The 26,031-nt window shown below is 32.5% G+C and overlaps 3 protein-coding genes across 6 annotated transcripts; 1 reads left to right on the plus strand and 2 right to left on the minus strand.

The window, feature by feature from the left end:
- Positions 1–4,763: 4,763 nt before the first annotated feature.
- LOC137812531 (MACPF domain-containing protein At4g24290) lies at positions 4,764–9,322 on the plus strand. 2 transcript variants are annotated; one of them, XM_090299017.1, is made up of 6 exons: positions 4,764–4,880; positions 5,566–5,804; positions 6,276–6,477; positions 7,244–7,427; positions 7,603–7,769; positions 8,200–9,322. In XM_090299017.1, exons 2-6 carry the CDS (start codon positions 5,566–5,568, stop codon positions 8,914–8,916), a joined length of 1,509 nt encoding a protein of 502 aa, XP_090155143.1. In that variant the 5' UTR covers positions 4,764–4,880; the 3' UTR covers positions 8,917–9,322. The 2 variants fall into 2 exon arrangements, with proteins under 2 accessions (XP_090155143.1, XP_068470674.2); XM_068614573.2 differs by lacking the exon at positions 4,764–4,880 and adding an exon at positions 4,904–5,335.
- A 922-nt stretch (positions 9,323–10,244) lies between these two features.
- LOC137812532 (uncharacterized) lies at positions 10,245–15,774 on the minus strand. Of its 2 annotated transcripts, XM_068614574.2 has the most exons (8): positions 15,364–15,774; positions 13,945–14,036; positions 13,531–13,678; positions 12,903–13,034; positions 12,647–12,799; positions 10,891–12,417; positions 10,633–10,802; positions 10,245–10,549 (listed from the first exon to the last, which is right to left on the minus strand). In XM_068614574.2, exons 1-8 carry the CDS (start codon positions 15,502–15,504, stop codon positions 10,405–10,407), a joined length of 2,508 nt encoding a protein of 835 aa, XP_068470675.2. In that variant the 5' UTR covers positions 15,505–15,774; the 3' UTR covers positions 10,245–10,404. The 2 variants fall into 2 exon arrangements, with proteins under 2 accessions (XP_068470675.2, XP_090155142.1); XM_090299016.1 differs by lacking the exon at positions 13,945–14,036 and having other exon boundaries at positions 15,364–15,700.
- A 3,762-nt stretch (positions 15,775–19,536) lies between these two features.
- On the minus strand, positions 19,537–24,928 carry LOC137812533 (phosphatidylinositol 4-phosphate 5-kinase 1). Of its 2 annotated transcripts, none has more exons than XM_068614575.2 (8): positions 23,600–24,928; positions 23,355–23,519; positions 23,052–23,217; positions 22,786–22,896; positions 22,488–22,681; positions 22,253–22,383; positions 22,123–22,162; positions 19,537–21,072 (listed from the first exon to the last, which is right to left on the minus strand). In XM_068614575.2, the coding sequence occupies exons 1-8, from the start codon at positions 24,652–24,654 to the stop codon at positions 20,757–20,759; spliced, it is 2,178 nt and encodes a 725-aa protein (XP_068470676.1). In that variant the 5' UTR covers positions 24,655–24,928; the 3' UTR covers positions 19,537–20,756. The 2 variants fall into 2 exon arrangements, with proteins under 2 accessions (XP_068470676.1, XP_068470677.1); XM_068614576.2 differs by lacking the exon at positions 19,537–21,072 and adding an exon at positions 21,295–21,413 and having other exon boundaries at positions 23,600–24,814.
- Positions 24,929–26,031: the final 1,103 nt, after the last annotated feature.

A 26,031-nucleotide genomic window follows, 5' to 3' on the forward strand; every position in this document is an offset into this window, starting at 1 on the left:
CCTCAATATCTTAATGTTCCATGACTGGTCAAACTAGTCACCCTTCTTTAACTTTCTTTAACCCCTTTTTACTATTTCATTGGATTTACCCTAATTTAATTATATATTGTATTATAATATCACATTACACATTATTATTATTATTATTATTATTCTTTCTTTTACCTTGTTACTTTACTCATTCAAACCAAACTTGAAAATTATACTTGAATATTTCCATTCTAATCCAATTTGGAATTATAAAACTAAAAGTATAAGCATATAATTTTCTATAGAGTTTAATGTCAACTTTGCAACTAATTTTCTTTCATTGGTGGGTTTTGTGAATAGGAAGGCTTAGAATTCACACCCTAGAATATATATACATGTGGAGTTTCCCTTTCTGACTCCTTTTCATACAAATCACATGGAAATTATGAAATATTTTTTTTTAATTTCTAGTTTGAAACTTGAATGATTTTTATGTGCATCTTTGATTGAAAAGTGTAATATTCAATGACATTGTCGTTCTTACTTGACGGTGTTAGTTGTGCAGCAAGTGTCCCAGAATTTCCCTAAAATTATTCCCACACGTATATTAAAAATGTTGATGCTATGTTAAAAATAAAACAACTATTTCAGATTAAATAAAATTAAAATATTGAGGCTCCTACTCTTTTCTATGAGCAATTTTTTAATTGAAAATAAGTTTACTTAAAACTCTATCAAATATTGAATGTGGTCATTTTTCGTCAGTAAGAATTTGAACCTTGATTTATTAAACTAAAAAGGCCAACCAATTCATTTGACCAGATTTGTGTATGTACAAATAAGTATTATTTGAGAAAATAGGCAGTAAAAAAGTAGTAGTAATATAAAAATATTTTTATTGGAAAATAAAATAATATTAGAAAGCATTTTAATGATGATGTGAATAAATGTATCCCACAGTGTGGCTGGCAATGAAAGGGATATATTCTAGAAAAGTCAAAGTTCGAATACGGCTGCTATGCCTCATCTCATCAATCAACACATGCATTACTAAATATAATAAAAAAAATCATGCATGATGCAGTAAATATTACTTAATATTTTTATGGTTATTAATAAGAACATACAAATAGAAAACAAATCTTAATCTTTAATTTATATAAAACATTAGTTTGCTTTTATATAAGAGTTTATAATTGGAAACTAAATTTAATTCCAATAAACAAATATATTTGTTAGATTTTGGATTGAGTAGTATTTTGTGTTCTATTGTTTGCTTTCAATAGATTCAATCATAGTATTCGATTTCAGTTAAGAATGAGGTTATATGTAAAGATAATTTGATGTTCAAGTGAGAATTCAATATATATAGTCAAGTGCGATAAATGTTAATAAATACATACTTTGACATGATGTTGATCATATAAGAATAAGTTGGACTTTCGCGCTTATGGATCTTAGATTAACACAATTTTCCTGGTTAATTTTTATATTAGTCTGACTTTATGTATAATTTCTTATAATCTTCCTCTTAATTTGCCTTTAAGTGTTGAAATGTATTTATTTGAGTATTTAATTACTTACATAAAGAGGTCTCAAGTATAATATAATATTATTTTAATATTTTGAATGATAATAGGATAGTTTTATTATGATTTTATCATAATGAATATTTTGGATGATATATTAGATACAATATTTAATATATATTCAACATAAAACAATATAGACCAATCTTACATAACTAAGAAACATTTGTTTTTATAAATAATTATATATATATATATATTGACATCTACACACAAAAAATTCTTTTATTAAGTGCTGAAGAGTAGTTGAACATATACTATGAGTATTACCAAAAGTTAGAAGACAGAAATTGGAAGGGTCATTGAAACTCTAAAAATTCCAAAGAAGCCAACATTGTGTTGATGTTGTTGCTAATTTGTGCAAATATTCTTTTTACAAATTAAAGAGTGCATTATGCATGAAAATGAGAAAGAAAATGTTGCATACATTTCAGCTTTATATAGAGTATTGAGTGTTTAAATTACTTCATATGTTCTATGTGGATGTTGATGGATAACAATTGAAACTCGTAGCTTTATCAAGATTTATACAAAACGAATATCGAAGTTATTTTTATGTTACTTTTATTGTGTGAAATGAAATGTTAAAAATTTTAATTGTTATCATTATTATATTTCAATGTCTAAATCAAAGTTTGAACTTCTTATATATTCTTTGAATTTTTTCTAAAAGAATTTAAAATATATTTAGAAATATTTATTATGAAAATTAAAGTTTGAAACATTAGTGTGAATGCATGGTTACGGTGGGTGGTTGAGTCCACTTCAACCTATGGATTTGGTTGGTGTGAATACAAATTGTATCATAGAAGAAGTCTACAATGCAAGTAGTGATTTGATGTTAACGCGATTCCAATGCAAATATTATAAGTTTTTCAATACATTTAAAATTGTATTTTCGAAAAAGTATAAATATTTTAAGACATTATTTTTGTTATTGGATTTACAATAAGGAGATGGGTAAACAAAATTTGGATGGGAAGAAACAATAAAAACTTAACTGTGTGTTTTGGTAAAAAGTTTAAGAAGGTAATTATTTTTTAAGATTGAAATGATCAATGATAAAATATATTTTATAGGTAAAAAATTTGGAAAAACAATTAAAACTTTAAATTTTTATAAGAGTGATTAAATTATTTAAAATTAGACAATTTTAAATTTTATCTAGAGAGAAGAATTTTTATGTTTTTAATATTTTTTTTGTTAAATTATAGTAATCACATTGTCAGTCAACGTTAATAAAACTTAAGTATATAAAATATTTAAAATTCAAATGAAGAAAATATATCACTTACAGTATTTAAATTTATTTATAATTATTTATTTAAAAATTAAATAAGTCTAAGTACAATACTAATTTCGGTACGAGTAAATCTAAGTACAATACTAATTTGGGTATTTTTATATGCTCGTTTATCGTTCTTAGGCTAAATGAGAAAAAATATACATGTAAAGTTACTCAGGAGTTTAAAACGTATTAATGAATTATAAATTGTTCAATTTAACTTTATTTGGTTTTAACTTCTAAAAAGTTATTAAAAAATAATTTTAAAAAATAGAAATAATATTACTATATTAATTAAATTATATATTATTCCAATATTAAATAATTTATTGATATTTAAATGATAAATAAGTTAAAAATTAATATTTAATTAACTAAAAAAAAATTAGTTTCTAAGTAATATTTAATTTAGTAAATATTTTGTGGACGGATCTTTATAGTCATGAGTCCTACTGCGGCATAATCCTCTTGTTAATTATTGATTAATAACTTATTTAGTGATGTAATCTGATTAAGGTTTTTGATGAAGTTGTTATGGCATTAGGAATTCAAAGATAACATTGCGTTTTGATCTGGACCATGAGATTGGGATACTAAAAAGAATTATGAATATTTGACTGAGTAAAATAATATAATACATTTTTAAAAACAATCGATGACCATAATTACTTTAATTATTTTTTGTGTGATTCTTTTGTGTTTCATTCCCTTTTCATAAGAATATTATAATTTGGTTAAATATTATTTAAAATAAAATTTTAATAATATTATTAAAATTTATTTTTCTTAATAAATTTGCATTTTATCAACTTCTTTAACTATAAAATATTTAAATTTAAATTAGAAATAGACAATGCAATAATTGAAAGAAAATTGGAAACTGATAATAACAAGACAGAAAAAAAGTTTTATAATATATAAACGAATAGATAAAACACTAACTAAAGTAACATAATAAAATAATTTCTTAAAAATCAAAATCCACTAAAATAAATTTGAATACCATCTTATATCATCTACCAAAATGACTTATATAAAGTTTAAAAAATTATGAGAGTTATATTAGAGTAGATTTTGAGAAAAATTTATTAAAGTTTGTAAATTATGAGATGATTGTGAGAAAATTTTGAATTTAAAAAAAAATGTAAAATATAAGTTTATAAATTTATTTTTATATATTAAATTTTTTTAATAATAAAATAAGTTAATTTTATAAAAATAAACAATTTTCACTGAATTTAAAAATTATAATTAGAATATAAATATGTATTAAATATAAATAGATATAATAAAAATATTAAAAACTAATACAATAATAAAAATATTAAAAACCCAATAATAATGATTAAAAAATAATACAATAATAAAAATATAACGTAATTAAAAAAGAAAAATGAATTTTACAAAAATTATAATCAAATAAATTATAACTCATAAGCATAATAATTATATAAAAAATATATCACGTAACAAATTAAATAAAAAAAACTTTAAGTAATTTATTAAAATATTAAATATATATAATAAAATTAAAAAATAAATCATATCTTATCTAAATAAATAAAAAATTATTTTTTAATATTAAAAATGTTACAATAATAAAAAATAATAATAAAGTAATAATAAAATAAATAAAGATAAATTCAAAAAATAATGTTGTGATTTTCCTTTTACTCAGAAATTTTGAGGGAAAAAAAGATATTCATATCTTAAATTCAAATAACTGATAATCTCTCGTTTTGTCTGGAGAAATAATAATTAAGTGAGAATTATAATAACGATCCAGCAACCCGCTAGTTCTTTTTATGAAGCACAGAGAACGGAAAAACCTTTATGGGTTATATCGGAAGAGAAGGAAAGGGATTTTTTTTATCTAAGCAGAAGAAGTCCAAGCTCATGGAATTGTAGATCTTGTACCAGTTGAATAAAAAATGGGTGGAAATTTTACTTTTTACTCTTCAACAGTGTACACTGGGATAAGCAAATGTGGTTAAGGTAAAAGGTGAAGGTGTAGTGTACGTGGCCCTACTTCATTGGTACGTACTGTTTTCTGAAAGCCAAATCAATGGTCCCATTTCAGCCAAATTATATATGAAACTTCCTACCAAGTTACTGTCGTTTAAAACTGAGTCTTTGCTGTGTGTTGACTTGGCTTGATCTTAATCCAGTGTCTGATAGTTTCCTCTTATTCTTCAACTTTTGCCTTCTTTGCATGTTCTAACCTTCAAATTCAGCAATGACACCAAGAGTTTCCAGCTTGGAAGCAGCCCAGAAAGCCATAGACTCAATTGGGTTGGGTTTTGACATAACACAAGATATAGGTTTTGACAACTGTAAGAAGGGTTCAAGGTTGATATTTGTCAATGAGAAACAGTGCCGTCTTCTTGAGATTCCCGGAGGAGGGGTTTCAATTCCAAGTGTCCCTAACTCTATCAAATGTGTCACAGGGGAATCCATTAGAGTCTACTCAGAAGTTCTAACCTTGCAAGAGGCATGCTAATTATGAATATGTTATGCATACTCTAGTACACTTTTTCATAATATATTCTTTATTATTAGTTGAAATTTATTGGATATTACGAAAAATTGTTGGTCTTGCTTCTTGTTTAACCAATACTAGAGAATGCAATAGAAGGATATGTTAGAAAGAGAGTTCTTGGCTCTTCTCTTGTATACTTAGATTAGCCTTAAAGCTGATGTTAATTTTTGTGTGTGTTTCAGATGTTGGAGCACTTCAACCAGGAAATGTGCCTTGGTGGACAAACTGCATCGGGTCATTTCTGTGCTTCATTTGGGTTATCCAGTCGAGGTATAAAGGATTTGGCTTCTATCAAGTCTCTTGCTTATGATGGTTGGTTCATCAAACGCTACGCCATTGAATTAGAAAGGTATAATGGTGAACTCCTTGATCATGTCAAAGAAGCAGTGCCATCATCGTGGGACCCTGAGGCCTTGGCAAGGTAAGACTCTGAGACCTTGTAGCAGTATGATGTAACAAGTTACTACTCCATGTATGGAGATGTGTTTTGGCTCAGAAATTATGAGCTTCTCTTGCCGTGTTTACCATTTCAACAGACTTGTAGGATCATGTTAGGTATTCTTTAACTCCTAACGGTGGAGATTATTCATTGTGTTAAATAATAACAACTCATCCAATTAATACTAGTTCAACCCTTTTTTTTTGTTAATTTCAATCTATTTAGAGACTACATCTAATGCTTTCCTTCACCATATGTAATGCATCAAGTAGGAAAACTATCTCTTTAATAATTTCAATCAGTATATTCCAAAAATCTCCTCATGCTCTGCTCTGTATTAATTATTCAATTATGATGCTCCTTTAAGGTATAAAGGGATGTCTTGAGTAAAAGAATTTACATCGTATAACTGTAAGTTCTCAATGATAAAATTGTTCTTCTGATTCATGCAAGGTTTATAGAACGTTTTGGAACTCATGTCATAGTTGGGGTGAGCATGGGAGGGAAGGATGTTTTATATCTTAGACAAGGGGATACATCATATCTTGGTCCTAATAGTATTCAGAAAGTTTTGAAGGATTCAGCTAACACGAAGTTCAAGGATTCTACAGACAACCATGACCAGGCTTCTCAAGACTTCTGTAAAGAAAATGAGGTGTCATTGTACTTCTTTATTAACTTGGATGTGGTCGATATGCAATTTATGTTGGAAACAGAAAATAATTATTATAATAAAGTGACCAGATTGAAAGTTTATATATTAGTTTGATTCTTAGGCAAGTCCTCCCCCTTCAATTTCCCTTCAGAAAAAAAAAACTGACCATTCAAGTTAGAGCAATTTTTTTGTTGATCATTAACTTTTATGTACTTCTTTAGTTAATGTATTTTCTAGTTATAACCTTACTAACTCATGCACCAAGAATGCAGTTAGTGGTAAGTTAAAACTCATTATAGCTTTAGATGTTACAAGTGTAACCAAATTTTCTTACTTGCATATAGCATTATCCTTAATTACACATGGAATGGCTTGTTCAGCTTAAAGAAGTTCTTCTATGAGAATGATCATTCATTTTATGTATGTCTAGCTGCACAGAATGCTTTGACCTTCCTTTAGTACCATACTACCGTTAATTATCTCTTCTTACCTTAAAATGAAATAATTAATCTTGAAATTTTAAATTCTATTTAGAATTCTGCTGTGTCAATGTCCCTTTCGTGAAGAACTAGTGTAATGTAACTAATAATGTCACAGCATAAATATTCAAGTTCCAGTATAATGAAGAAATGCTTGCTCTGTTATGCTCTTTAATACATTTGTGGCTGAGTCCCTCTCATGCAATGCAACAGATGTTACAAACAAAGAGGGTTTTAAATTTCCTAACCGCATTCTCATTCATAAATTCTCTCAACTGGGTCTGCAGAATCTTTTTATGATACATAGTAGGAGGGGTGGAAGCAATCAAAAGATGTATCATAATGAATGGTTGGATACTATTGATTCAGAACCTGACGTAATATCATTGTTCCTTCTCCCTCTGACATCCCTTTTGAGAAGCATCCGTGGAAGTGGATTTGTGAGCCATGCCATAAATCTCTATCTCCGTTGTAAGCAATTATTTGATTTGTTTTGTTGCACAAATATTTCACAGTAGTAAGAATTTGCCTTTTCTTACTAAATTTCAGAAAATGAGTTTCATCAGTACATTGAGTTTTTCTATGATATTCTCTTTCTGAAACTGAATTAGCTGAACCTGCATATAAACTGTGATTGCTGAAACAGATAAACCTCCAATTGAAGACCTTCATCAGTTTTGTGAGTGTCAGCTACCAAGACAATGGGCACCTGTACTTAGTGAGATTCGCCTTGGTTCTCATTCCAAGCATCAAGTGAACACATGGATTAGATTCAGTATCTTGGGTCCCAAGCTTTACGTAAATACCATTCCAGTAAGTTTTCCATCTTTCAGTTTTTATGTGCATTTTATGTGTTGAAGGTTCCCATGCATCCGGTGTTTAATAAACAGTGAGCAGAAAAAGATGTACCTTATTCTCACTTGTCTTTCTTTCTGTTATAAACATAAAGAAGGCACGAGTAGTTTCTCGACATATTTGTTGAATATGCATGATGTGTTTTGCTTTCTAGACTCAAGAGTTAATGTGGAACAAATTGTTCATGATTTAATTATGTTAGTGCAGTGACCTTCTGTTGCTACTATGACTCTTGTGGTAGTAAACACCAAGTCTGCATTTTACATGCATATGAATATAGTAGAAGTACTAACATACTAGTAAACATTGACAGCTTAGGAGATCTACGGCTTGTATACAATATAAAATATTGAATTTGATAATCTTGGTTCCTTTTCCTTGATTGCAGGTAGATGTAGGGAATAGACCAGTAGTTGGGTTAAGATTACAATTGGAAGGGAGAAGAAGCAACCGGTTGGCCATTCACCTGCAGCATCTGGCTTCTCTACCCAAGTCCTTACCACTTTCTGACAACGCAAATACTTACTTATCTTGTGACTCATATAATTGCAACTTGCATAAGAAAGTTAAATGGAACTCCTTTTCATACGTTTGTACTGCTCCAGTTGAGTCAGATGATAGTGTTTCAATTGTGACAGGAGCTCAGTTACAAGTTGAAAAGAAGTGTCTCCTTCTGAGGCTGCGTTTCTCCAAAGTAATTGGTGCCATTCTGCAGAAGGAACCTGAATGGGATCAATCCTCCAGTATCGGCCAGTTTAGCTTAAAGTCTGGGGACATCTTAGCATTCATTTCCAAAGAGGGACAAAGGGGTCATCCGAAGCCAGGTGATAAAACCATTGGTTCCAACACATATTCTTCTGCACGCCCTGCACCAGTTCACACACCAAAGCTTCAAAGGTTTGTTGACACGACCGAAATGGTGAGAGGGCCAGAAGATACTCCCGGATATTGGGTTGTGTCTGGAGCAAGGCTTTCTGTTGAGCATGGCAAAATATATCTCCTTGTTAAGTATTCACTATTATCGTTTGTTATGCAAACTGAAACTGAAGCTTTTAGTGATATCACTCTACCTTCCTTTGAAGTTAAAGGTGTTTCAGTGGCTTAATAGTTAGCTGCTTTTGGTCATCCTCCTGCAACCATGCAACGTTTGACTTCAAAAAGCACTTTTATGAAGCTTCATATTCACTTTGCACAACAAAGGAAAATGGTGAATACTTAACAAAAAGATATATTTTGCCATGCCCAACAAAAATCCTAGCTCTGGAATGTAATGTGGTAAGTTCTTACATAATGTAGTAAGTTCTTACATAATGTAGTAAGTATACGTATCAAATGAGATGAGTGTTCGTATAAAAAGGTGAAAGAAATATATATCACATCATATATTGGTGTTTCACTTTAAAAAGTAGCATAATTTTATATTTTAATCATAATCTTTTATGATTTGATCTAGTGGCCATGAATCTGTTATTCACTCTTATTCTTTTATAGTAAAAATCCTCACTTGATAATTTAGTCCTTATAGTATAGATCATTATTAATTTTAGTACTTAATATTCATTTAAAATAGCTCTGGTAATTATTACCTAGTTACCTGATGGATGCCACTTTATATAACTTTTTAGTTTAATCATTATAATAGAAGGACACTACGAAAAATCATATTTCGCCGAAGCAAATTCTATAAAGGAACAATTTTATCTTCCAATATAAATCACACAAAAGTCGATTTATTTTAACCCTCAAATATACTCTAATTTTAAATTAATTTGACCATTTTATTCACATCAATCAACACTGTGTAATAGCAACAACTGTCACACAAAATAATACTTTTAAAATATACACTCATATTCCTTATGATTTAATAAAATAACATTCGTTTCCTCAGTGTTTAAATATAAATGGACTATAATTTTGTTTTAAAACATCAAATTGACTATAATTTAAATAAAAAATATAAAAATTAAAAAATCAATATTTTAAAATATGAAAATGGATTTTTTATAAGTAAAAATTGAATATTGTCTCAGCTCTCTTAAGACAAAAAATGAAACTTTTTTATATAAATAAATCGACTTTTTGTTTATTAATTTTTTTAATTTTTACATTTTAAAACTTTAATTTTTTATTATTTTAGTTTTAATGAATGTGTTAATTTAAAGAAAATACAGGAAACGATTATCATTTTATTAAAAATACAAAAAAAAATGTGTTGATGAATATTAAAATTATATAAAGAGTGTAAGCTTTATTTAACACTGAGAAAAGACGACTAATTTTTCCATTATGTTTTTAGAAGTTGGATATATAAATCTTAATTATGAATTAGTAAGTACGAGGTTAATTATATATAACTGAAGCTGTATATCTGTGTACGTAGTGTTGCAGTGTCATGTTTTGTACATTAACCATGCGGTGTCGTGTTTGGTATGGTAAGAAACAGAGCAAATTTGTATATATTCGTCCATTTGTGTATAGCTTCAGTTAACTGAAGTGTGTGACCAGCGAGGTTCCAAAGTTGAAACTATTACCTTATGCAACCATTATCACTATTTGAACATTATTTGAACATAAGAGGTCCAAATCCTAATCACTTTAACTTGATCCTTTCAGCTGGATAAACCCCTTTTGTAGTATTTCTCTTTACTTTCCCGTTAGAATTTTTCTGAATCTTCTCTTTGCCTATATGACTAGATGCCATACTTGGTTGTGCAGCCTTTTTCCCGCCATTCCTCCTATCAAACAAAAGACCAAAAAGTCAAATCAATGCACTCACTAAACACGCACTACCTGGCACAAAAAAGGGCCAAACACAAACCTTAAGTGCAAAATCATGAATAACAAGCCAACAGCAGCTGCACCACCCAAGACTGATCTTAGCAGTTGCTTCTTTTGAGGTTTTTCTTTTGGTATTTCTTCACCTCGCTCTTCTGTTCCAACCAAATTTTCTAAGAAGTGCACTCTCTCATCTTCTGGATTTATTTCATCCTATATCACAAAGTTGAAATAGAAACTCAATTTACAGACAAAAATGATTAACACAAGCATGCCTGAAAAGGGGTCAAAACAAACTTACTTTAACATGCACCACACGAGTATGTTCTTTTGAGCTTAGGTTTGCTATGAGGGATTCAGTAAGTGGTACAACCTCATCAGAGTTGACAGGAACTACCACATCATTTATTATCATATCTAGTACTCCCTGACCTCCATCTCCAATGTCTTGTGCTGCATCACCTTTGCAGAAATCACTAGGATCGTCACCAAGAGTGGAAGGTTTTTCACAGTCACCTAAAACTACAGCATTTGAGGCCAGAGCCGGAGAATCTATGTTTTGCTCTTTGCCATCAGTGTCCAACTTGACAACAGTGGACAAGACTTCCGAAGTTTTTTCTATACAAGGTGTAATTTCCTCATGTGAGCCATTTTCTACGGAACATGAACTTTTGTTATCTTTATATGATATGATAGCGCATTTTCCTTTCTGATCCCATTTACAAGACTCGGGCAAATAATAAGACTGACAGGACAGTGACTTCTCAGATTGGCAGCAACTACCATTTTCCAAGCACTTCAAACCAACTTGAGACTCTCTCTCTTCATATGCTAGAAAAAATTTCGGTGAAGTTGATCTAGTGTCATTGCTATGTGGAACAACTCTATCTGCAGAATTAGTATTGCAGAAGTAGCAATCAGGTGAATATAATGAAGGCTCAGTTTCTTCAAATTTCTTTACTGCGTTAGAAATTATTTGATACGGCATTTCCCTACATTTCACTATTCCTTGAGATTCGTGCTCTTCTTTTATCTTGTCCCATCGATCATTCTTGTCATTGTGCACTTTGAAAGACTCAATATTCCTAAAATTATTCTCTGCATCAACTTCATCTCCCAAGTTCAGTGCTTCCCTTGAATAACAGTTCAAGCAAGCAACTAGCAGAACCTCCTTGTCATCGCAAGTTTCAAAGAATTTGCCACTTTCTGCGGTCTGTGGAGTTGGATTTGAACCGTGAGAGCTGGCACTTTGATATACATCCGGTGTACTATTTTCTTCATGAAACAAATCGGGATCCTTCCTATATTTTGTAAGTGAGCTAGCTTCCCTTTTACCTGGTGTTTTGTCATTCTTAGGAGTTACATTCACAGAACCATTACTGCTTAATGACAATTTTTCAAAGTAATCGAAGTCCACAATCCTCGTACTTTCTTGGACTTGTTCCATTTTAGTATCTAAATGAGATGACATATGAATAAGGTCAGTACGTAAATCCCCACTGGGAGGAGATGATGACCATGTTTGCTCACAATCATGATCTATATCCTCAGAACAATGATATTGCAATGATTCCATTGAACATAACAATTCGAAGTCATCATAAATTCCATTTCTCTGTTGGTTTTGGATATCCAATTGATCTAAATCTTCAGGCAAACAAATATGTTCAACCATTGGAGAGGCTATGTTGTAGTTTATCTCTGATGTATAATCATACAAGTCATCAGTGTGCAAGTTATCAAATTGAAGCATTAGATGATTGTTTTCCGGGTCCTCATATTGATCCGAAGATGTCTCAAAGTCTTCGGTGGTGGAGGTTGGGTAACCCTGCAAAGTCATCATGCTTTAGAGATACAAGAACAAATATCAAAATGATTTGGTAAGTAGAAGCACAATGTACAGCACATGACATTCACATAAATGCATAGTCATTGGCAAGTTATTTACTTATTTTGGGGTTAAATTGGATGAAAAATATGTCAACTGAGTCACAAGGTCGTCGTTGGCTTATTAATATTTGTTTGAATTGAAATTGATTAGTGAATCCAGGAGAAACCTGTCTAGATCTTCTTCTTGCATGTTTTTGTAAGTAATAGCCACCAGAGGAATCAGCAGGGATGTTGTGCGATAGTTCTAAGCTTCTACGCATGCACCCAACCAAATCTTTGGGCATGGTTACCATACAGGTCACAATGTCAAAATCTGGAACCTGCCACCACGTTTTTTCATTAGCATAAAACCATTATTTAGAGAATAAAAATACAAGGACGAGTAAATTAAGATTGTATGGAAAATGGAAGAGACTTTCTTACATTTATATTCATAGATCTTGATTTTTTGGAGAATGAGCGTATACACATACAAACTTTTCGAGTATTTCTTCTCTCAACTACATCTGATGGAGAGAAGAGGTCAACGCCAGTCAATCCCAAAATTTTGCAAATCTGCATAGTAAAAGTTACTGAGATTACTTTGATAATTTTATCTATACCATTCAAATGTTAGAAACATCAATGAATAAAGTGAGGTTACAGAATTTGTCTTTCTTGCATTCCTATGCTTACATGAAGACCATAATTCAGACTCCAAACACATTAGAGAGTGGATGGAAGAACTAAAGAATGATTGAGCAGAAATTCTTAAGTATAAGCCTCCTCAAAACTACCCTTCAATTTGAATTCAGAATAGAAAATTTGCTCATTCTCCATGCAACCTTGTGCCTCTAAATTCAGATTAAATTTTAAGGAAATTTGCAGATTTTCAATACAATAATGAAAATGTAAATTTTACTTCTCTGATCATTTGGTCAGTAATATCAGTTTTTCTGAATATGTATGATCAGTTCAAAAAATATTCTAACTGTATTCTTTAGTAAGGAAAAAAATAACAATCGCTCCCTTAATATGCCAAAAGCAAAGATGTGATAATCGAACATTTTACCTTTAGAAATGAATCAACATTAGAATAAGGCCTATATCTCGCAACGTTCTTCTTAGAAGTAAATGACTGGATTTTGTTTGCGTTTATATGCCTTATCTCCATATGCTTTGCCGACAGCAATTTCCATACCACTTTTGACACTTGAAACCTGAAAACCAATAAAACTGTATTCAAAATTCCAAGCAATGTAAAGTGCCAATGCAGGAGCTACTTGTGTGATGAATATTAGTAGTTAGTAATGTTAGAAAGCATAATTTTGAGGCTTAATTGACTATGCTATCTCTCGGATTTGAGGTTGGAAAATAATATATTATGAATTATTTTTCAGAATATCTCAACTTAATATTAACAATAACCATAAAAACATAACATTTAAAACAAAATTGTTGATGAAACATATTATCAACAACGTACAGCAATTCTCCATCAGCAAGTACTTCTGATATAATGAGTTGCTCATCTAATCGTATCTGCAATACTTCTCCTAGCCAAATTCTTGTTTGAGTCTGTATATTGGAAAACAAATTAGCTACAACTATGAACAAACTATATCATCTAAAAATTAGTTACAAGAAAAGGGAAAGAAAACAACCTATAAAATGTAGGATTATTTTCGAACAGCGAAGCAGAGAACTATTGATCATGTCTCAGAGGCAGAGGACGAAAAACAATTACAATTTTATAGTGATTAACATTTGCTAATGTGTTTATCTATTAACTTCTATATCTATATCTGCGAATTTATTCGTTAGAAGTATAATGAATAAGTTCATTCAACCGAAGAGTCCAACATTACCACCCATATTCAACACTGAAGAATAGAAAGCTCCTTCATAATAAGCATGAGATGTTTTTATTTTAGTCTAATTTTGATACATTGTAAGTATAAAAAAAAATTAATCTATCAAACATGACAAATTGTTTTAAAATTTATTTATAAAGTAAAATAAATAAAAATGACAATGTTCCATTGTTAAAAAACTTCTGCCATGTCAGTCTATTCCAATCTTTTTTTCCGTAGGGATAATGTCAGAAATAAGGAGTTACCTTATCCTACAAATTCTCTACCAGTATCAAGTGGCTATAACTACCAATATTTCTCAAACATTAACAGCCACAGAAAACCATTTATGTATATCTCAACTTTTCATTTTTTCTCACAAACCAAACTTTATCAGACCATTTTTTTATACTTGTTTAAAACTGAAATATAAGTAAAATGAATTAATTATTACATTAATAAATACAAAAACTGGTAAATATTATTTACTTCTACCAAACACAATTATAAAATAAACAAGTTTTTAAATGTCTAGCTTGATATAAAAAATAAAAGTAATTAAAAATAAAATCTCAATAAGAGTATATTTATCTTTATATATATGCATAATTATATGTATAATGAAAGTGGTTAAAAATTACTTAGTGTGAAAAAGTAATCACCTAACTTACCAGTTCAAAAATGAATTCCATTAGATGTGGATAAAATTTATGAGAACAAAGAACGATATCTCATTTCCTCAGCCATGTTCGAAGGACTTCGACACAATACCAGACATAAACATCACAGAGCCAACATTGAAAGTCAACAAAGTTGATATGCACAACATACTTTCACATTACAGATATCCAAACAGATACAATCCTAATTCCAAATCATCAAAACGCTCGATCTACGGTAGCACAAGAACTAGAAGAGATATATATAATTCTCGTCTTCCAACGTTCGGCTCATACTATAATCAACCACACAATCCGATAACACCACTCAAATTGGTTACTAAATCGCAATAAGAATCAACCACGGAATCAGTGACAGAGAGAGTAATAAACCTGGAGGAATGCATCATCGAGTTGACGAAAGTTGGATTCGGCAGAAGAAGAAGAAGAAGAAGAAGAAGAAGACGAAGAAGAAACCATCGTGAAGAGCTCCGTGGATGGAGCAGTTTGCGATGAAGAAACCTCACAAACCATTGCTCTGTTTTCCCCCCAAAACTGACACCCCCAATTCAACACGTAAGCAATGCCCGAGACGCTTTTATATGTATATTTGTATGTGCTGGTGTGCAGTACGTAACAAGCTCTTAGTACCTAGTAATCGGTTTGGTTTGTGTTGTGTTGTGTCCCTGTTACGTGCGACGGACAAAAAGTGGTGTGTCACAAAAGACACACCGCGGATTCTGGCTTGTGGCCTTTTGGTTATATGTAACAGTGGAACACAGTAAGCATTATTTTTATGAGGTTGTAGTTATTAAGCCACACTTCCTATTTACAACCACATTTTCGATCCTTTGTTTTGTTTAGGAAAATTTTTGGTCAACATCTCCATTCCTTCTCATGCCCTTCCATAATTAAAAATAACCTTCTGTCTTTATGTGTTAATCCCCAATTAAATGCCATGTGCTTGAGGAGTTAATAATGTTATAATATAACTCTTACGATTTTCAGACGGCATGCTTTGCGTCATTATTTCAATTGATAAAAAGGGCATAAGGAGAAAATTAGCAAGAAAAATAATTTATAAGCAAAATACAATTTGGTTTTGTAAACAATATTTTCTAACAATTTTATTATTATTTTTCTATGAGGAGAGAATTATTGTGCATTCCATTAATGAAGTTTGAATGGACAAAGCGTGTTCGTTTTTTATGATGGGCGAGTTACTTATTTGTGTATCATGGCTCCGGCATCTAAGGTTGTTACGTGTCCTCTCCTTAGGCACAATCTCAAATCTTGTCTCCTTGTAATTTCCTTTCGTTAAGTCAATAAAATTATGAAATGATTGATAAGTTTGTGTAGCTCAGAAGTTTCTCTCCAACGCCAATCCTGCAAATGGAAACAGAAAGGGGAAATAGAAAATGAAATATTAGTGCTTTTGTTTTTGTTTATCCAAGGCATCAACTTAAAAGATCCAAAACTTAATCTGTATAAATATATGTTTTTTGTGAAAATGAGACTATTGATGAATGAATGTTGAATTTGAATACTTTGATAATTTCTTGTTATTTCTTACATATTTTTAGGAATCATTCTTTAATTTAATAGGAGATTATATCAATTAACATTGGTAATTAATTCATTAAGAATATTGACATTCCAAAGTCTTGTAACTATATTTTTCTTGAAAATTTTGAAGTTCAACATAGAAAGTTGAAAATAGTATTTTCAAGGTATCTTGAAAATGTGACAAACATTAATTATTCATTATTTTTTTATGATTTTTTTGTTCTCATCCTCTTTATAAAGGGAATTTGTAAAGAAGGGATGCAACTAAGGAGAAGAGCAACATGGAAAGTAAATGAGAGAATCACCATAGTGTGAGATTAGAAATTTTAGTGAGATGTTACAAAAAGACTTTGTATTTGATCTTGTTAGATGAAACTAAGTATTATCCTCATTGAGTTAAAAAATAAAATATTGTAATTGTACTTTCATAGTAAATATATTTTATGGATTAGGTCCCGTAAGTTTTATTTCTCAAGTTGAAAAATTGGAAAGGTTTCTCAGTTAAAAATTATTAGTGTCGATTATTGTTTCCACAAATACTCATTTTCTATATACACAAATGAGAATTAGATATGCAACCTTATTCTTATGTTTTCCTTAAACTTGTTGAATACATTTTGTTGTTCTATTTCAATTTTATATTATTTTATTTTAATTAATTATAAACCTTGACCCCCTGAATTCTTAAATTTTACGTTAATTCTATTTGAAACTTATCAAAAGATGATTGAAAATAATTTATTATATAGAATTGTACTAAGACTAAGTACCTTGAATAGGAAGTATATTTAATTTTATAAATATACTTCTTTAATCAATACAATATTTTTAAATAAAACTAAGACGTTTTGTAGATGGATTTATTTAAAAATATTTTGAAGTTAAAAATAAATAAAATCTAACAAACAGATTTCTACCTTTATTGACTCTTATTTCGAGTGTATGTTTATATAAACTAGTTCTAAAACATGGGCTTTCTGCAATTGTCATGTGAATAGAATTGTACTAAGACTCTGAAAGTAATTTTTTAAAGCAAATACATACTTTTAATTTTAAATAAATATGTATATATATAATAATAATTTTATTTGAGTCAAATAAAACCACAATAAACAAATACAATAACGCTTAGCAGTTGAAAAATCAAGATTAACTCGTTTCTTAAAGAACTTATCACTATTTTGTAAATTTAAATTAGATTTTTAATTGTAATTTTCGTCCTACATTTCACGAATCTCCAATTTTAATTTCTACCCTTTTCACAATTCTAGTCCTTTAATTTTTAATCATTCATGATTTTAGTCATGAATTTCTTCATACATAATTTTGATGATTAATTTTATATATTTTATTTTCATTTTTAAAAATATATTAAATTAATATCAAATTGTATTTGATAACAATTATCTATGGTTGATACTTTTCAATCTTGTGAAAAATGGTTGAGTATCTTCACGATTTTTCTCTTATCTCCTCGTATAATGTACGAAGTAATAGTAGTAGAAAAATAGATATAGTTTGTCTAAAAATTTACAAACTAGTGGATAATTTAAATTAAAATATCAAAATTGCATAAAAAAAATTACAAACACTAAAAAATTAAAAATTAGGAAACTAAAATTAAAAAAAAAGTAAAATTATATAAAATATAAGAATGAAAATTACAATTAAGCCTATATTAAAATAACTATGTTTATTGTTGAACCGAATTTTTAAAGGTTTGGAAAATGATGTTGAGAAAATTTTTTAAAGTGACATCAAAGTCAAAAGAGAAAGAAAAAGAAAAAGAAAATTATATGAAAATAACTATTGTTTATTAGAAAAGTTCACATGCAAACAAAATTTTCACCACCTAATGAAACTTTTTTGTTTCTTTTTGTTCTTAACAACAATAATTAAATTAAGCATGCCTTTCGTTGGAGGAGAACTGTCTAATCAGGCGTGGTAATTAATAGTTCGTTTTGGGTATGGCCCACAATAAGTTAAATCAAATTGGCGGGTTATTGGGTTATTGGGTTTTGGGTTATTGGGCTATGTATCGGATCTATGACCCAATTTCATCTATCTAATTGCGTTAGGCCTACTAACCAGAATAAAATCTTGGATAAAAAATAATTTTATAATTTGTTATAAAAATGTTATTCTTTAAATAACGTGTACCGTATTGAAAAATTCAATTATCCCAAAATACTTAGCACGTGTTTTCTTAAAACAAATTTACCAAAACCATTTATTTTCTGGAACAATTTGGGTGCCAGTGGGCTAAAATCATAAAAGCAAAGTTCTTATGAGCTTTATTCATGTCATCATCTTATATGGTAATAAATATTTTTATTCTTATTGTTAAACCACAATGGAAATAAATTTGTAACATTACTAAAATGATACCATGAAACAAAATTCTTAGTAAGACTATGTACATTCGTTTCCTCCTTCGTTTGACATTTTATTTTTGTTCTTCCTAAACTTCACTTTTCGAAATGAAGAATAATACACCTAAAAAGTACGCACACTAATAATAACACTACAATAGCAATAGCTAAAAAGTCACGACGTTAAAGAAACCAAACCAGAAGCATAAAAGAAAAGGTTGAAACAATGTAAGTTAAAACACACCGACTAAATCCTTTTTGGTTAGTTTTTGGTAATTAATTATGTCGTTATGTGTTTGCTGTTTAGTAACGTTGTGATTTATTTGTGCATCTTTCATAATGTGGCATCATTTATTCGGCGTAAAATGATTTGGTCAGAGTCATGACATGAACCACTGCTTTATTACTACCACCATTCTAAATTCACCCAAAAACTTCTTCAAAAATCAAATCAACATATATTGCACTATTTCTTAAAATATACACCCCTTCACTTTTTACCCACTTGCATTTCTTTAAAAATTTAAGTTATTATAGCTATTATCATCTGGGAGTAAGGTTGTTTTATGATTTATGAAGTGTCCGAAATGGGATTCAAATTTAAAAAGAGGTAGTGGAAGTAGAATGAGATTAAAATGGTGGTAGAATGAATTCTTGTGTCACTGATGATGACAGAATTGGGAGGGGAGTAGTTAAAATGCATACATAAGGATCCAATATATAAAAGAATAATGAATTTGTGAGTGGGTGAATAAAATGAAGTGTTTTTGAGAATAAATAGAAAAGGAACAAGAGATAGCAGGTTGAGTATAATGAGTGTTCTACAACTACAAGGATGTTTGAGTAGCAGTGGTGTCGGACACAGGACACGGTCACGCTCACAGCACCTCCATTAGGATCTGTTTGCCAACACAAAATCCACTATTCTCTTCCTCCCTCTGATTTGACCACATGAGAAACATATCAAAATCGCTATTTTTTTGGTCTTTGTGGGGTCACTGATTGAGTGAAGAGGAGACTTCTCTGTCAAGTTCCATCATTTTTCTCATTATTAAAATGCTGAGGCATAACATGCATAAATACCTATCAAATGCTACAAGGCTCCACATTGACGTGATTGTTTTGTCGTCTTCTTTGCATCCTCCTCTCTGTATTGTTCAAAACAAGTAAAAGGGACATTACAATACCACCGTATTATTGTTATTCTGCTTTATCAAACTTCATTTTGCGAGGGACATCAACAACCAACGAAACACCCACCTCTTCCTTTCTCTTCTTTTTATGCATTACTACTGATAAAGTTTTTAAAAAACCCGTTTGAATGCACATCGCAGAGACAGAAAGAGAGAGGTTGAGGGCCACAAGGGGGGGCCCTCTGGGAACTTTTCTTTCTTGCTCAACAGGAATACCATCTCTTTTTCATTCCTCCAACCAAAAAATGCATCTTCAATTCAATTCTATTATCAATCTTTTGACTGTCTGTACAGTTATTAACCCCCTCTCCCCTCCTGGTCAATTTGAATCTCTCTCCACACCCCACAATGTCTACATCCATAACAAAAGCAATCGAAATAAAGAACTCTTATCACATGCCCTGTACAAACTAGTGTCACAATCTCTCTCCCCTCCCAACAAAAGTTAAAATAAACGTCATTCTTGTCTAAAGAACTCCTCTCCCCCTCCGTTTCAATTTTCAACCATTATGTTTGCAATGGCTATGAGAAAAATTTAGCCATCAACAACCATAATGATTTCCAGTCCACATGTGTGTTTAAATCCACCCATGTACGAAGCATTCCCTGCTGCATGGAATGTCATCTTTGCAAGCCAGACTTGGTCTTGTATTGGTCATTTATCCTCTACAAAGATTCTGTGTATGAAATCCCTAAACCTTTTTGAGTATAGCTTGGGATCAACGGCTGAGATAGAGGTGGAGTCCACTTGTAGTGACTTGTATGCATGTTCTATCTTTTTGCTTATATCGTAGTCTTGGAGAATGTCAATGATACCAAAGTAGAGGATTACATCAGATATCTGGCTGTTACTCTCTGAAGGGATAGAACTAGAATTGCCACTTCCACTACCCGTTGGCTGATCCAATCCAGCCTTACACACACTCTCAGCTCTGGCGGGCATGTTCATTCCCAGCCGGATCAGAGGTCCCCTGGAATATCAACAATCACAATTATGGATCAACAATTTAAGTAATTTGGATCCTAACCAGCTCTCATGAAGAGGGCTAAACAGAAACAAAATTACTTAAGTTTTTATAGGTTGGTTTAATTGTTAGGAGCACTAACAATTTACCTAGAAGAGACTAGATTTATACTCTCCAGGAGGGGTTGAAAAGGAATGGTGCAACGTTTACAAAAAATGAAAATATTTATCATCTGTTACTTGTAAACAAATATATCTCGCAAAGTCTGGTGTCCTAGAAAACATACTGATCCATCAAAATCCCTGTCAGCTACCATTTGGCTGTTGAAAAGAAAGCAGTGCCCTCACCTAAAAAAATCAAAGAGACCCCACCAGCGTTTGTTTCAAATGTCAGAAAAAACTAACTACAATTTTTGCAGTACAACTCAGGTCACTTTCGATACATTTCAATTTTCAGCCATTGCGATGGTATTCTTAAAAAGAAATCAATAAGTCACACCTAAGTCATAGATGGACAGGACTAGAGAGTTGCAAATATGATGCTCATCACCAGCTAGTGATTTGTTTGTACCTAACTTGCGGCCACTTCCTCTTGGCATTTTGCAGGCGCATGGGCCAAATTGAAATATATATAAACAGAAAGCATTTAAGCTCTCTGCTAGTTCTAGGCCGGGACCATGTGCAATAACCTCAAGGACACGACACACTGATACCATCGGGTACAAACAAGAGAACGATGTTTAAAGACAAAAATGTTATCCCCTATAAATCATCTAGGAGTAACATTTATTAACTGAGAATTGGTGTATAGTTAAAACAATCCAGATTCTCCTGTTTGACTGTTGTACACGAAATGCTGAGTTGGAATTGACATTAATAGTTCAAGCCAGAAACTGACAGAAAGCGCATCAAGATTTCTCTAGATCTTCAACCATTGTCTTCAATTAAATACTATTAAATAATGAACGAAAAATGCAAGATACTGCCAACAGTTTAATTATAAACTTTTAACGACAACGAAACTCAAATGTGAATAAAAGAGAGAGAAAAAACATACCGGCATGTGAGCATCTCATCGTCAAGCATATCTCTCTTGCCTGGTAAATTAATAACCCAGAAGATTTTATACCCCTCCAGGATTTAACATTTTGAAAAGGAACCAAAAACTTACAAAACTATACAAATACCTGAACATGAATTTCGTGGAGAACTTTTCATTTCATCAACCGAGCAATCATCACGAAAATGCAGGCCAATTAGAAGACTGTAATCCATGATTCCCTCTGCTTCCAAGAACTCACAGTCTCTATCGAGTTGCCTAAGCAAAAGGCAATACATAAAAGTAAGAAAACAAAAAAGTAAGAAAACACAAAATGAAAATCCAGAAAAATAAAAGAATATGCGACTTGGCAAAATCTATACCGTATAAGCTCTTGAAACCAAGACTGTTCCAGGCGAAAGACAAAATTAAGATCAAGGTCTTTGAGAGTGGTAGTCTCATCAATCTCCCCCCTTGGCTTATCCGTTGTTCGACCATGAGAAGAACCTTTGAGGTCAAACCTCTTGTGGATCCGGTACTCGGAGCAAAACACATTCCCCATTACAATAAACCGGGTCTGTTTCATCCATGGTATTACAATTTGCATTACATTTTGACAGGCATTTTAGATGGTAAATAAGCCACCTTAATTACTGCTACAAAACTCATCTCAAACCATACCTTTTGACCTCCAACAGGTTTAACACAATGCACGCCCAGGAATGCAGTCACCAAGGAGTTCTTGTACTGACAAACATGTTGGTAGTAGCTTGGAAGCATCCTAATGAGCACCTGACATGAACAGCAAAAAATCACTATTGAGCACCCAGAAAACAACAAGGTAACCAACCAAAGCTGAAAGCAAAATTTCACCACACTCAATTAACAATGTCTATATAGTTCTGTCTAGTGTCTTCAAATTAATGAATGCATTCCAACTAACTAACCTTGACTTCAGACTTCTTGACAGTCTTAATTATGAAGCGGTCATCTTGAGTAAGATAAAAGATGCTTCCACTCTTTCCCGGAGAAGACATCTCCCTGAGTGAGTCACTTCCGCAAATAGCAAGCATGTAATCCGCAGGATCTATGGCAAATAATTCCCTTAGATGTCTAAATACCCAACCAACAAACAAGTACCCACCAAGACACAGACACAATTAGTATACCATCCACAACCAATAACCAAACCTTCCTTACTGAGGAAAAAAAAAACACATTCAAGCAAAGAAAATTGTTAATGTTCACACCTGAACACCATGGGGCAGTAGTCTTTCCACCTGAAGTCCACTGACTGGTGCTGGGGTGTAAACCTAGAGCCTTCAGGTGGGAACCTCGTCCAGAACTTCTCCTTAGGATCAAAATCCCCTGGTCTAAGCTCTCTCACTATAGAAGAATGCTTGACAACAGTGTATCTAAAACAAAAACGCCTTAATGAAAAAAAACTGAAACGAAACTAATGATAGTAAACTCCAAAAGCCAAAAACAACGATACCTAATACCCAGTTGAAGATTAAGGATAAGATCATAGCTCTTATGCCCTCTGGAGACAGTTTGACCAGGCTTCTTAACCTCACTACCAGAACCATCAAGAGACCAACAAGGACTCTTCTGCAAAACCCCACACCCATTGTTATTATTAATAATAATATCATCACCGTTCTCAGACTCACTGGTAGTGGTACCATCCCTGTAGAACAGAGAAGCCTCGGCATTGTGAACAATGTCACAGGTGATGTCCCCAGCTTCTCCATCCAACTCCCAGATACAAATCCTGGGAAAGCTCACACTCCTACACCCATCCACCGAACTCCTCTTCATCTTCTCCTCACGTGCCTCTTCCATAAACTCCTTCCCCCAGTTCCCCGCGCAAGTGCTCCCATCATACCACGTGAAAACACCCTTCCCCACAGGCACACCATTCTCCCAAAACCCCTCGTAACGGTTCCCATTCGCCCACACCAGAACCCCCTTCCCCGAAATCACACCACTCCTCCACTCCCCCACGTACTCGTTGCCGTTCCGCCACGTGTACCTCCCCTCCCCCTCCTGCAAGTTGCACCTCCACCAACCTTCGTAAACATCCCCATTACCGTATCGTTTCTCGCCGAACCCGTGCTTTCTGTCGGCCACCCAGGACCCTCTGTACATGTCGCCGTCGACGCCGATGAAGGATCCGAAACCGTCTATCCGACCCGACTTGAATTCCCCCTCGTAGGTGGCGCCGGAGGGCCACGAGAACCTCCCCTTGCCGCAAGCTTTCCCCTTTCGCCACTCCCCCTCGTACATGCACCCATCGGACCAGAGGTACTTCCCGGTGCCGTGCGGCGCGTTCCCCGACAGGGTGCCGCTGTAGATGTCGCCGTTCGGAAGAGACTTCTCTCCGACAGGACTCACGCGCCGCGAAACCCGAGTGGTTGAGTGGCCGCCGCTGCTACTGTTGTTGCTGCTGCTATGCTCGGTTCCCGGTTGTTGCGGCTTCTTCTTCTTGGCGCGAATGTGGATGTCTTTGTGGTGCGAGAGAGGGAGAGTGAGGAGCGTCTCTTGCATGTTCTCTCACCGGCGGCGGAGAGTAGCTGGAGAGTTAACCAACAGTGGCAGCATCTCCGACGAAACTGAAAAGAGAGAGAGAAATTATGACACAGATTTAAGAGGTTTTGGTTTTGGTTTGCTTTGGTGCCTTGGCTTGGTTTTTTCAACCATTCCTGCTGCAATGCTTTGTTTTGCTTTTTACGGTTTGTTTTTTCTTTCCAACATGTACGTCAATGTTGTACTAACCATGTTTTTTTTTTATCACTGTTTCTCCGTCACCGACGTTACCCACGTCTCCTTATCGTAGTGTCAATGTTATTATACGTAAAGTTTTATAGTAGTCGTATACGAGAAGGATAAAGAGAGTGACTTTGTCACTAGTGCAGTGTTGTGTTTGTTAGGTGTGGTGGTAAGGGCGTGATGCAAAATGAACAGTAGTGTCCATGTATCAAGATTCTTATGCAAAAACAAAGGTTTCAATTTTCAACCCAAACAGGGAGAACTTCCTACATGATGTGATAACTTATTTTTCTTGAAATTCAACAAATAAATCAATATTTTCTATCTCTTATCCAAAAATGTTCAGTCTTACATATATAGAGCCTTTTCTACAGTGAAATGTTGGCACAGAAGATTGTGGCGAGTGACCTCACCCTGTGCAAAAATAGAAAGTTATTACAAGAATTTGAGTTTAATTGAAGGGTGTGAAAATGCAAATTGAGAGACACGGGTAGAGAAGTAGTGTGTGACGATGATTCGGTAGGTCGATTTCACATGAGGCATTAAGAAAAGTGTGTCACTTTGATCTGTTGACAATTGTCGGCCAAAAAAATAAAAGAAACAGAGGATTATTCACGATTCATCATATCAGATCGCAGCTCCATATTTTGCGTCAATGATTTCTGGGGCCACACGCTGCCCTTAAAGACAAGAATCCAAATCATCAACCAACCAAATTCCACAACTATCATTCTGATTCATTCGTTTTTAAAAATAAATAACAATCATTTCTGTTTCTCCTTCTTTTGGCTCTTTTCCTCTTTATACTTGCTATTTTATGCCCACATGTGTTTATACACCACTCACCAAACATGGGTATTTCACAACTTTAAGATTGCTAATTCTGGGACCATTTAACCCATTCTCACCCAACACCTTCAAAGTTCCTCACTTTGAAGACGGGACTATTATTCCACTAATATACTTTCTTTGCTTTTTACCTTATCCAATTTACAACATTACCAAATGGCTATGTTAATGGTACGAATAGTAGATGTTTATAGTGACAAAAGTCTTGGTTAGGTAATTTTGGTTACTACTTAATAAAATGCAAGAGGGTCACGGGCACAACCATGATCGAGTTTCTTGAGACAAGTCAACAATGCTATCCTACAC

This window comes from Phaseolus vulgaris, chromosome 2 (genome assembly GCF_051622355.1).
Source record: "Phaseolus vulgaris cultivar YP4 chromosome 2, ASM5162235v1, whole genome shotgun sequence".
Classification (NCBI taxonomy): domain Eukaryota; kingdom Viridiplantae; phylum Streptophyta; class Magnoliopsida; order Fabales; family Fabaceae; genus Phaseolus; species Phaseolus vulgaris.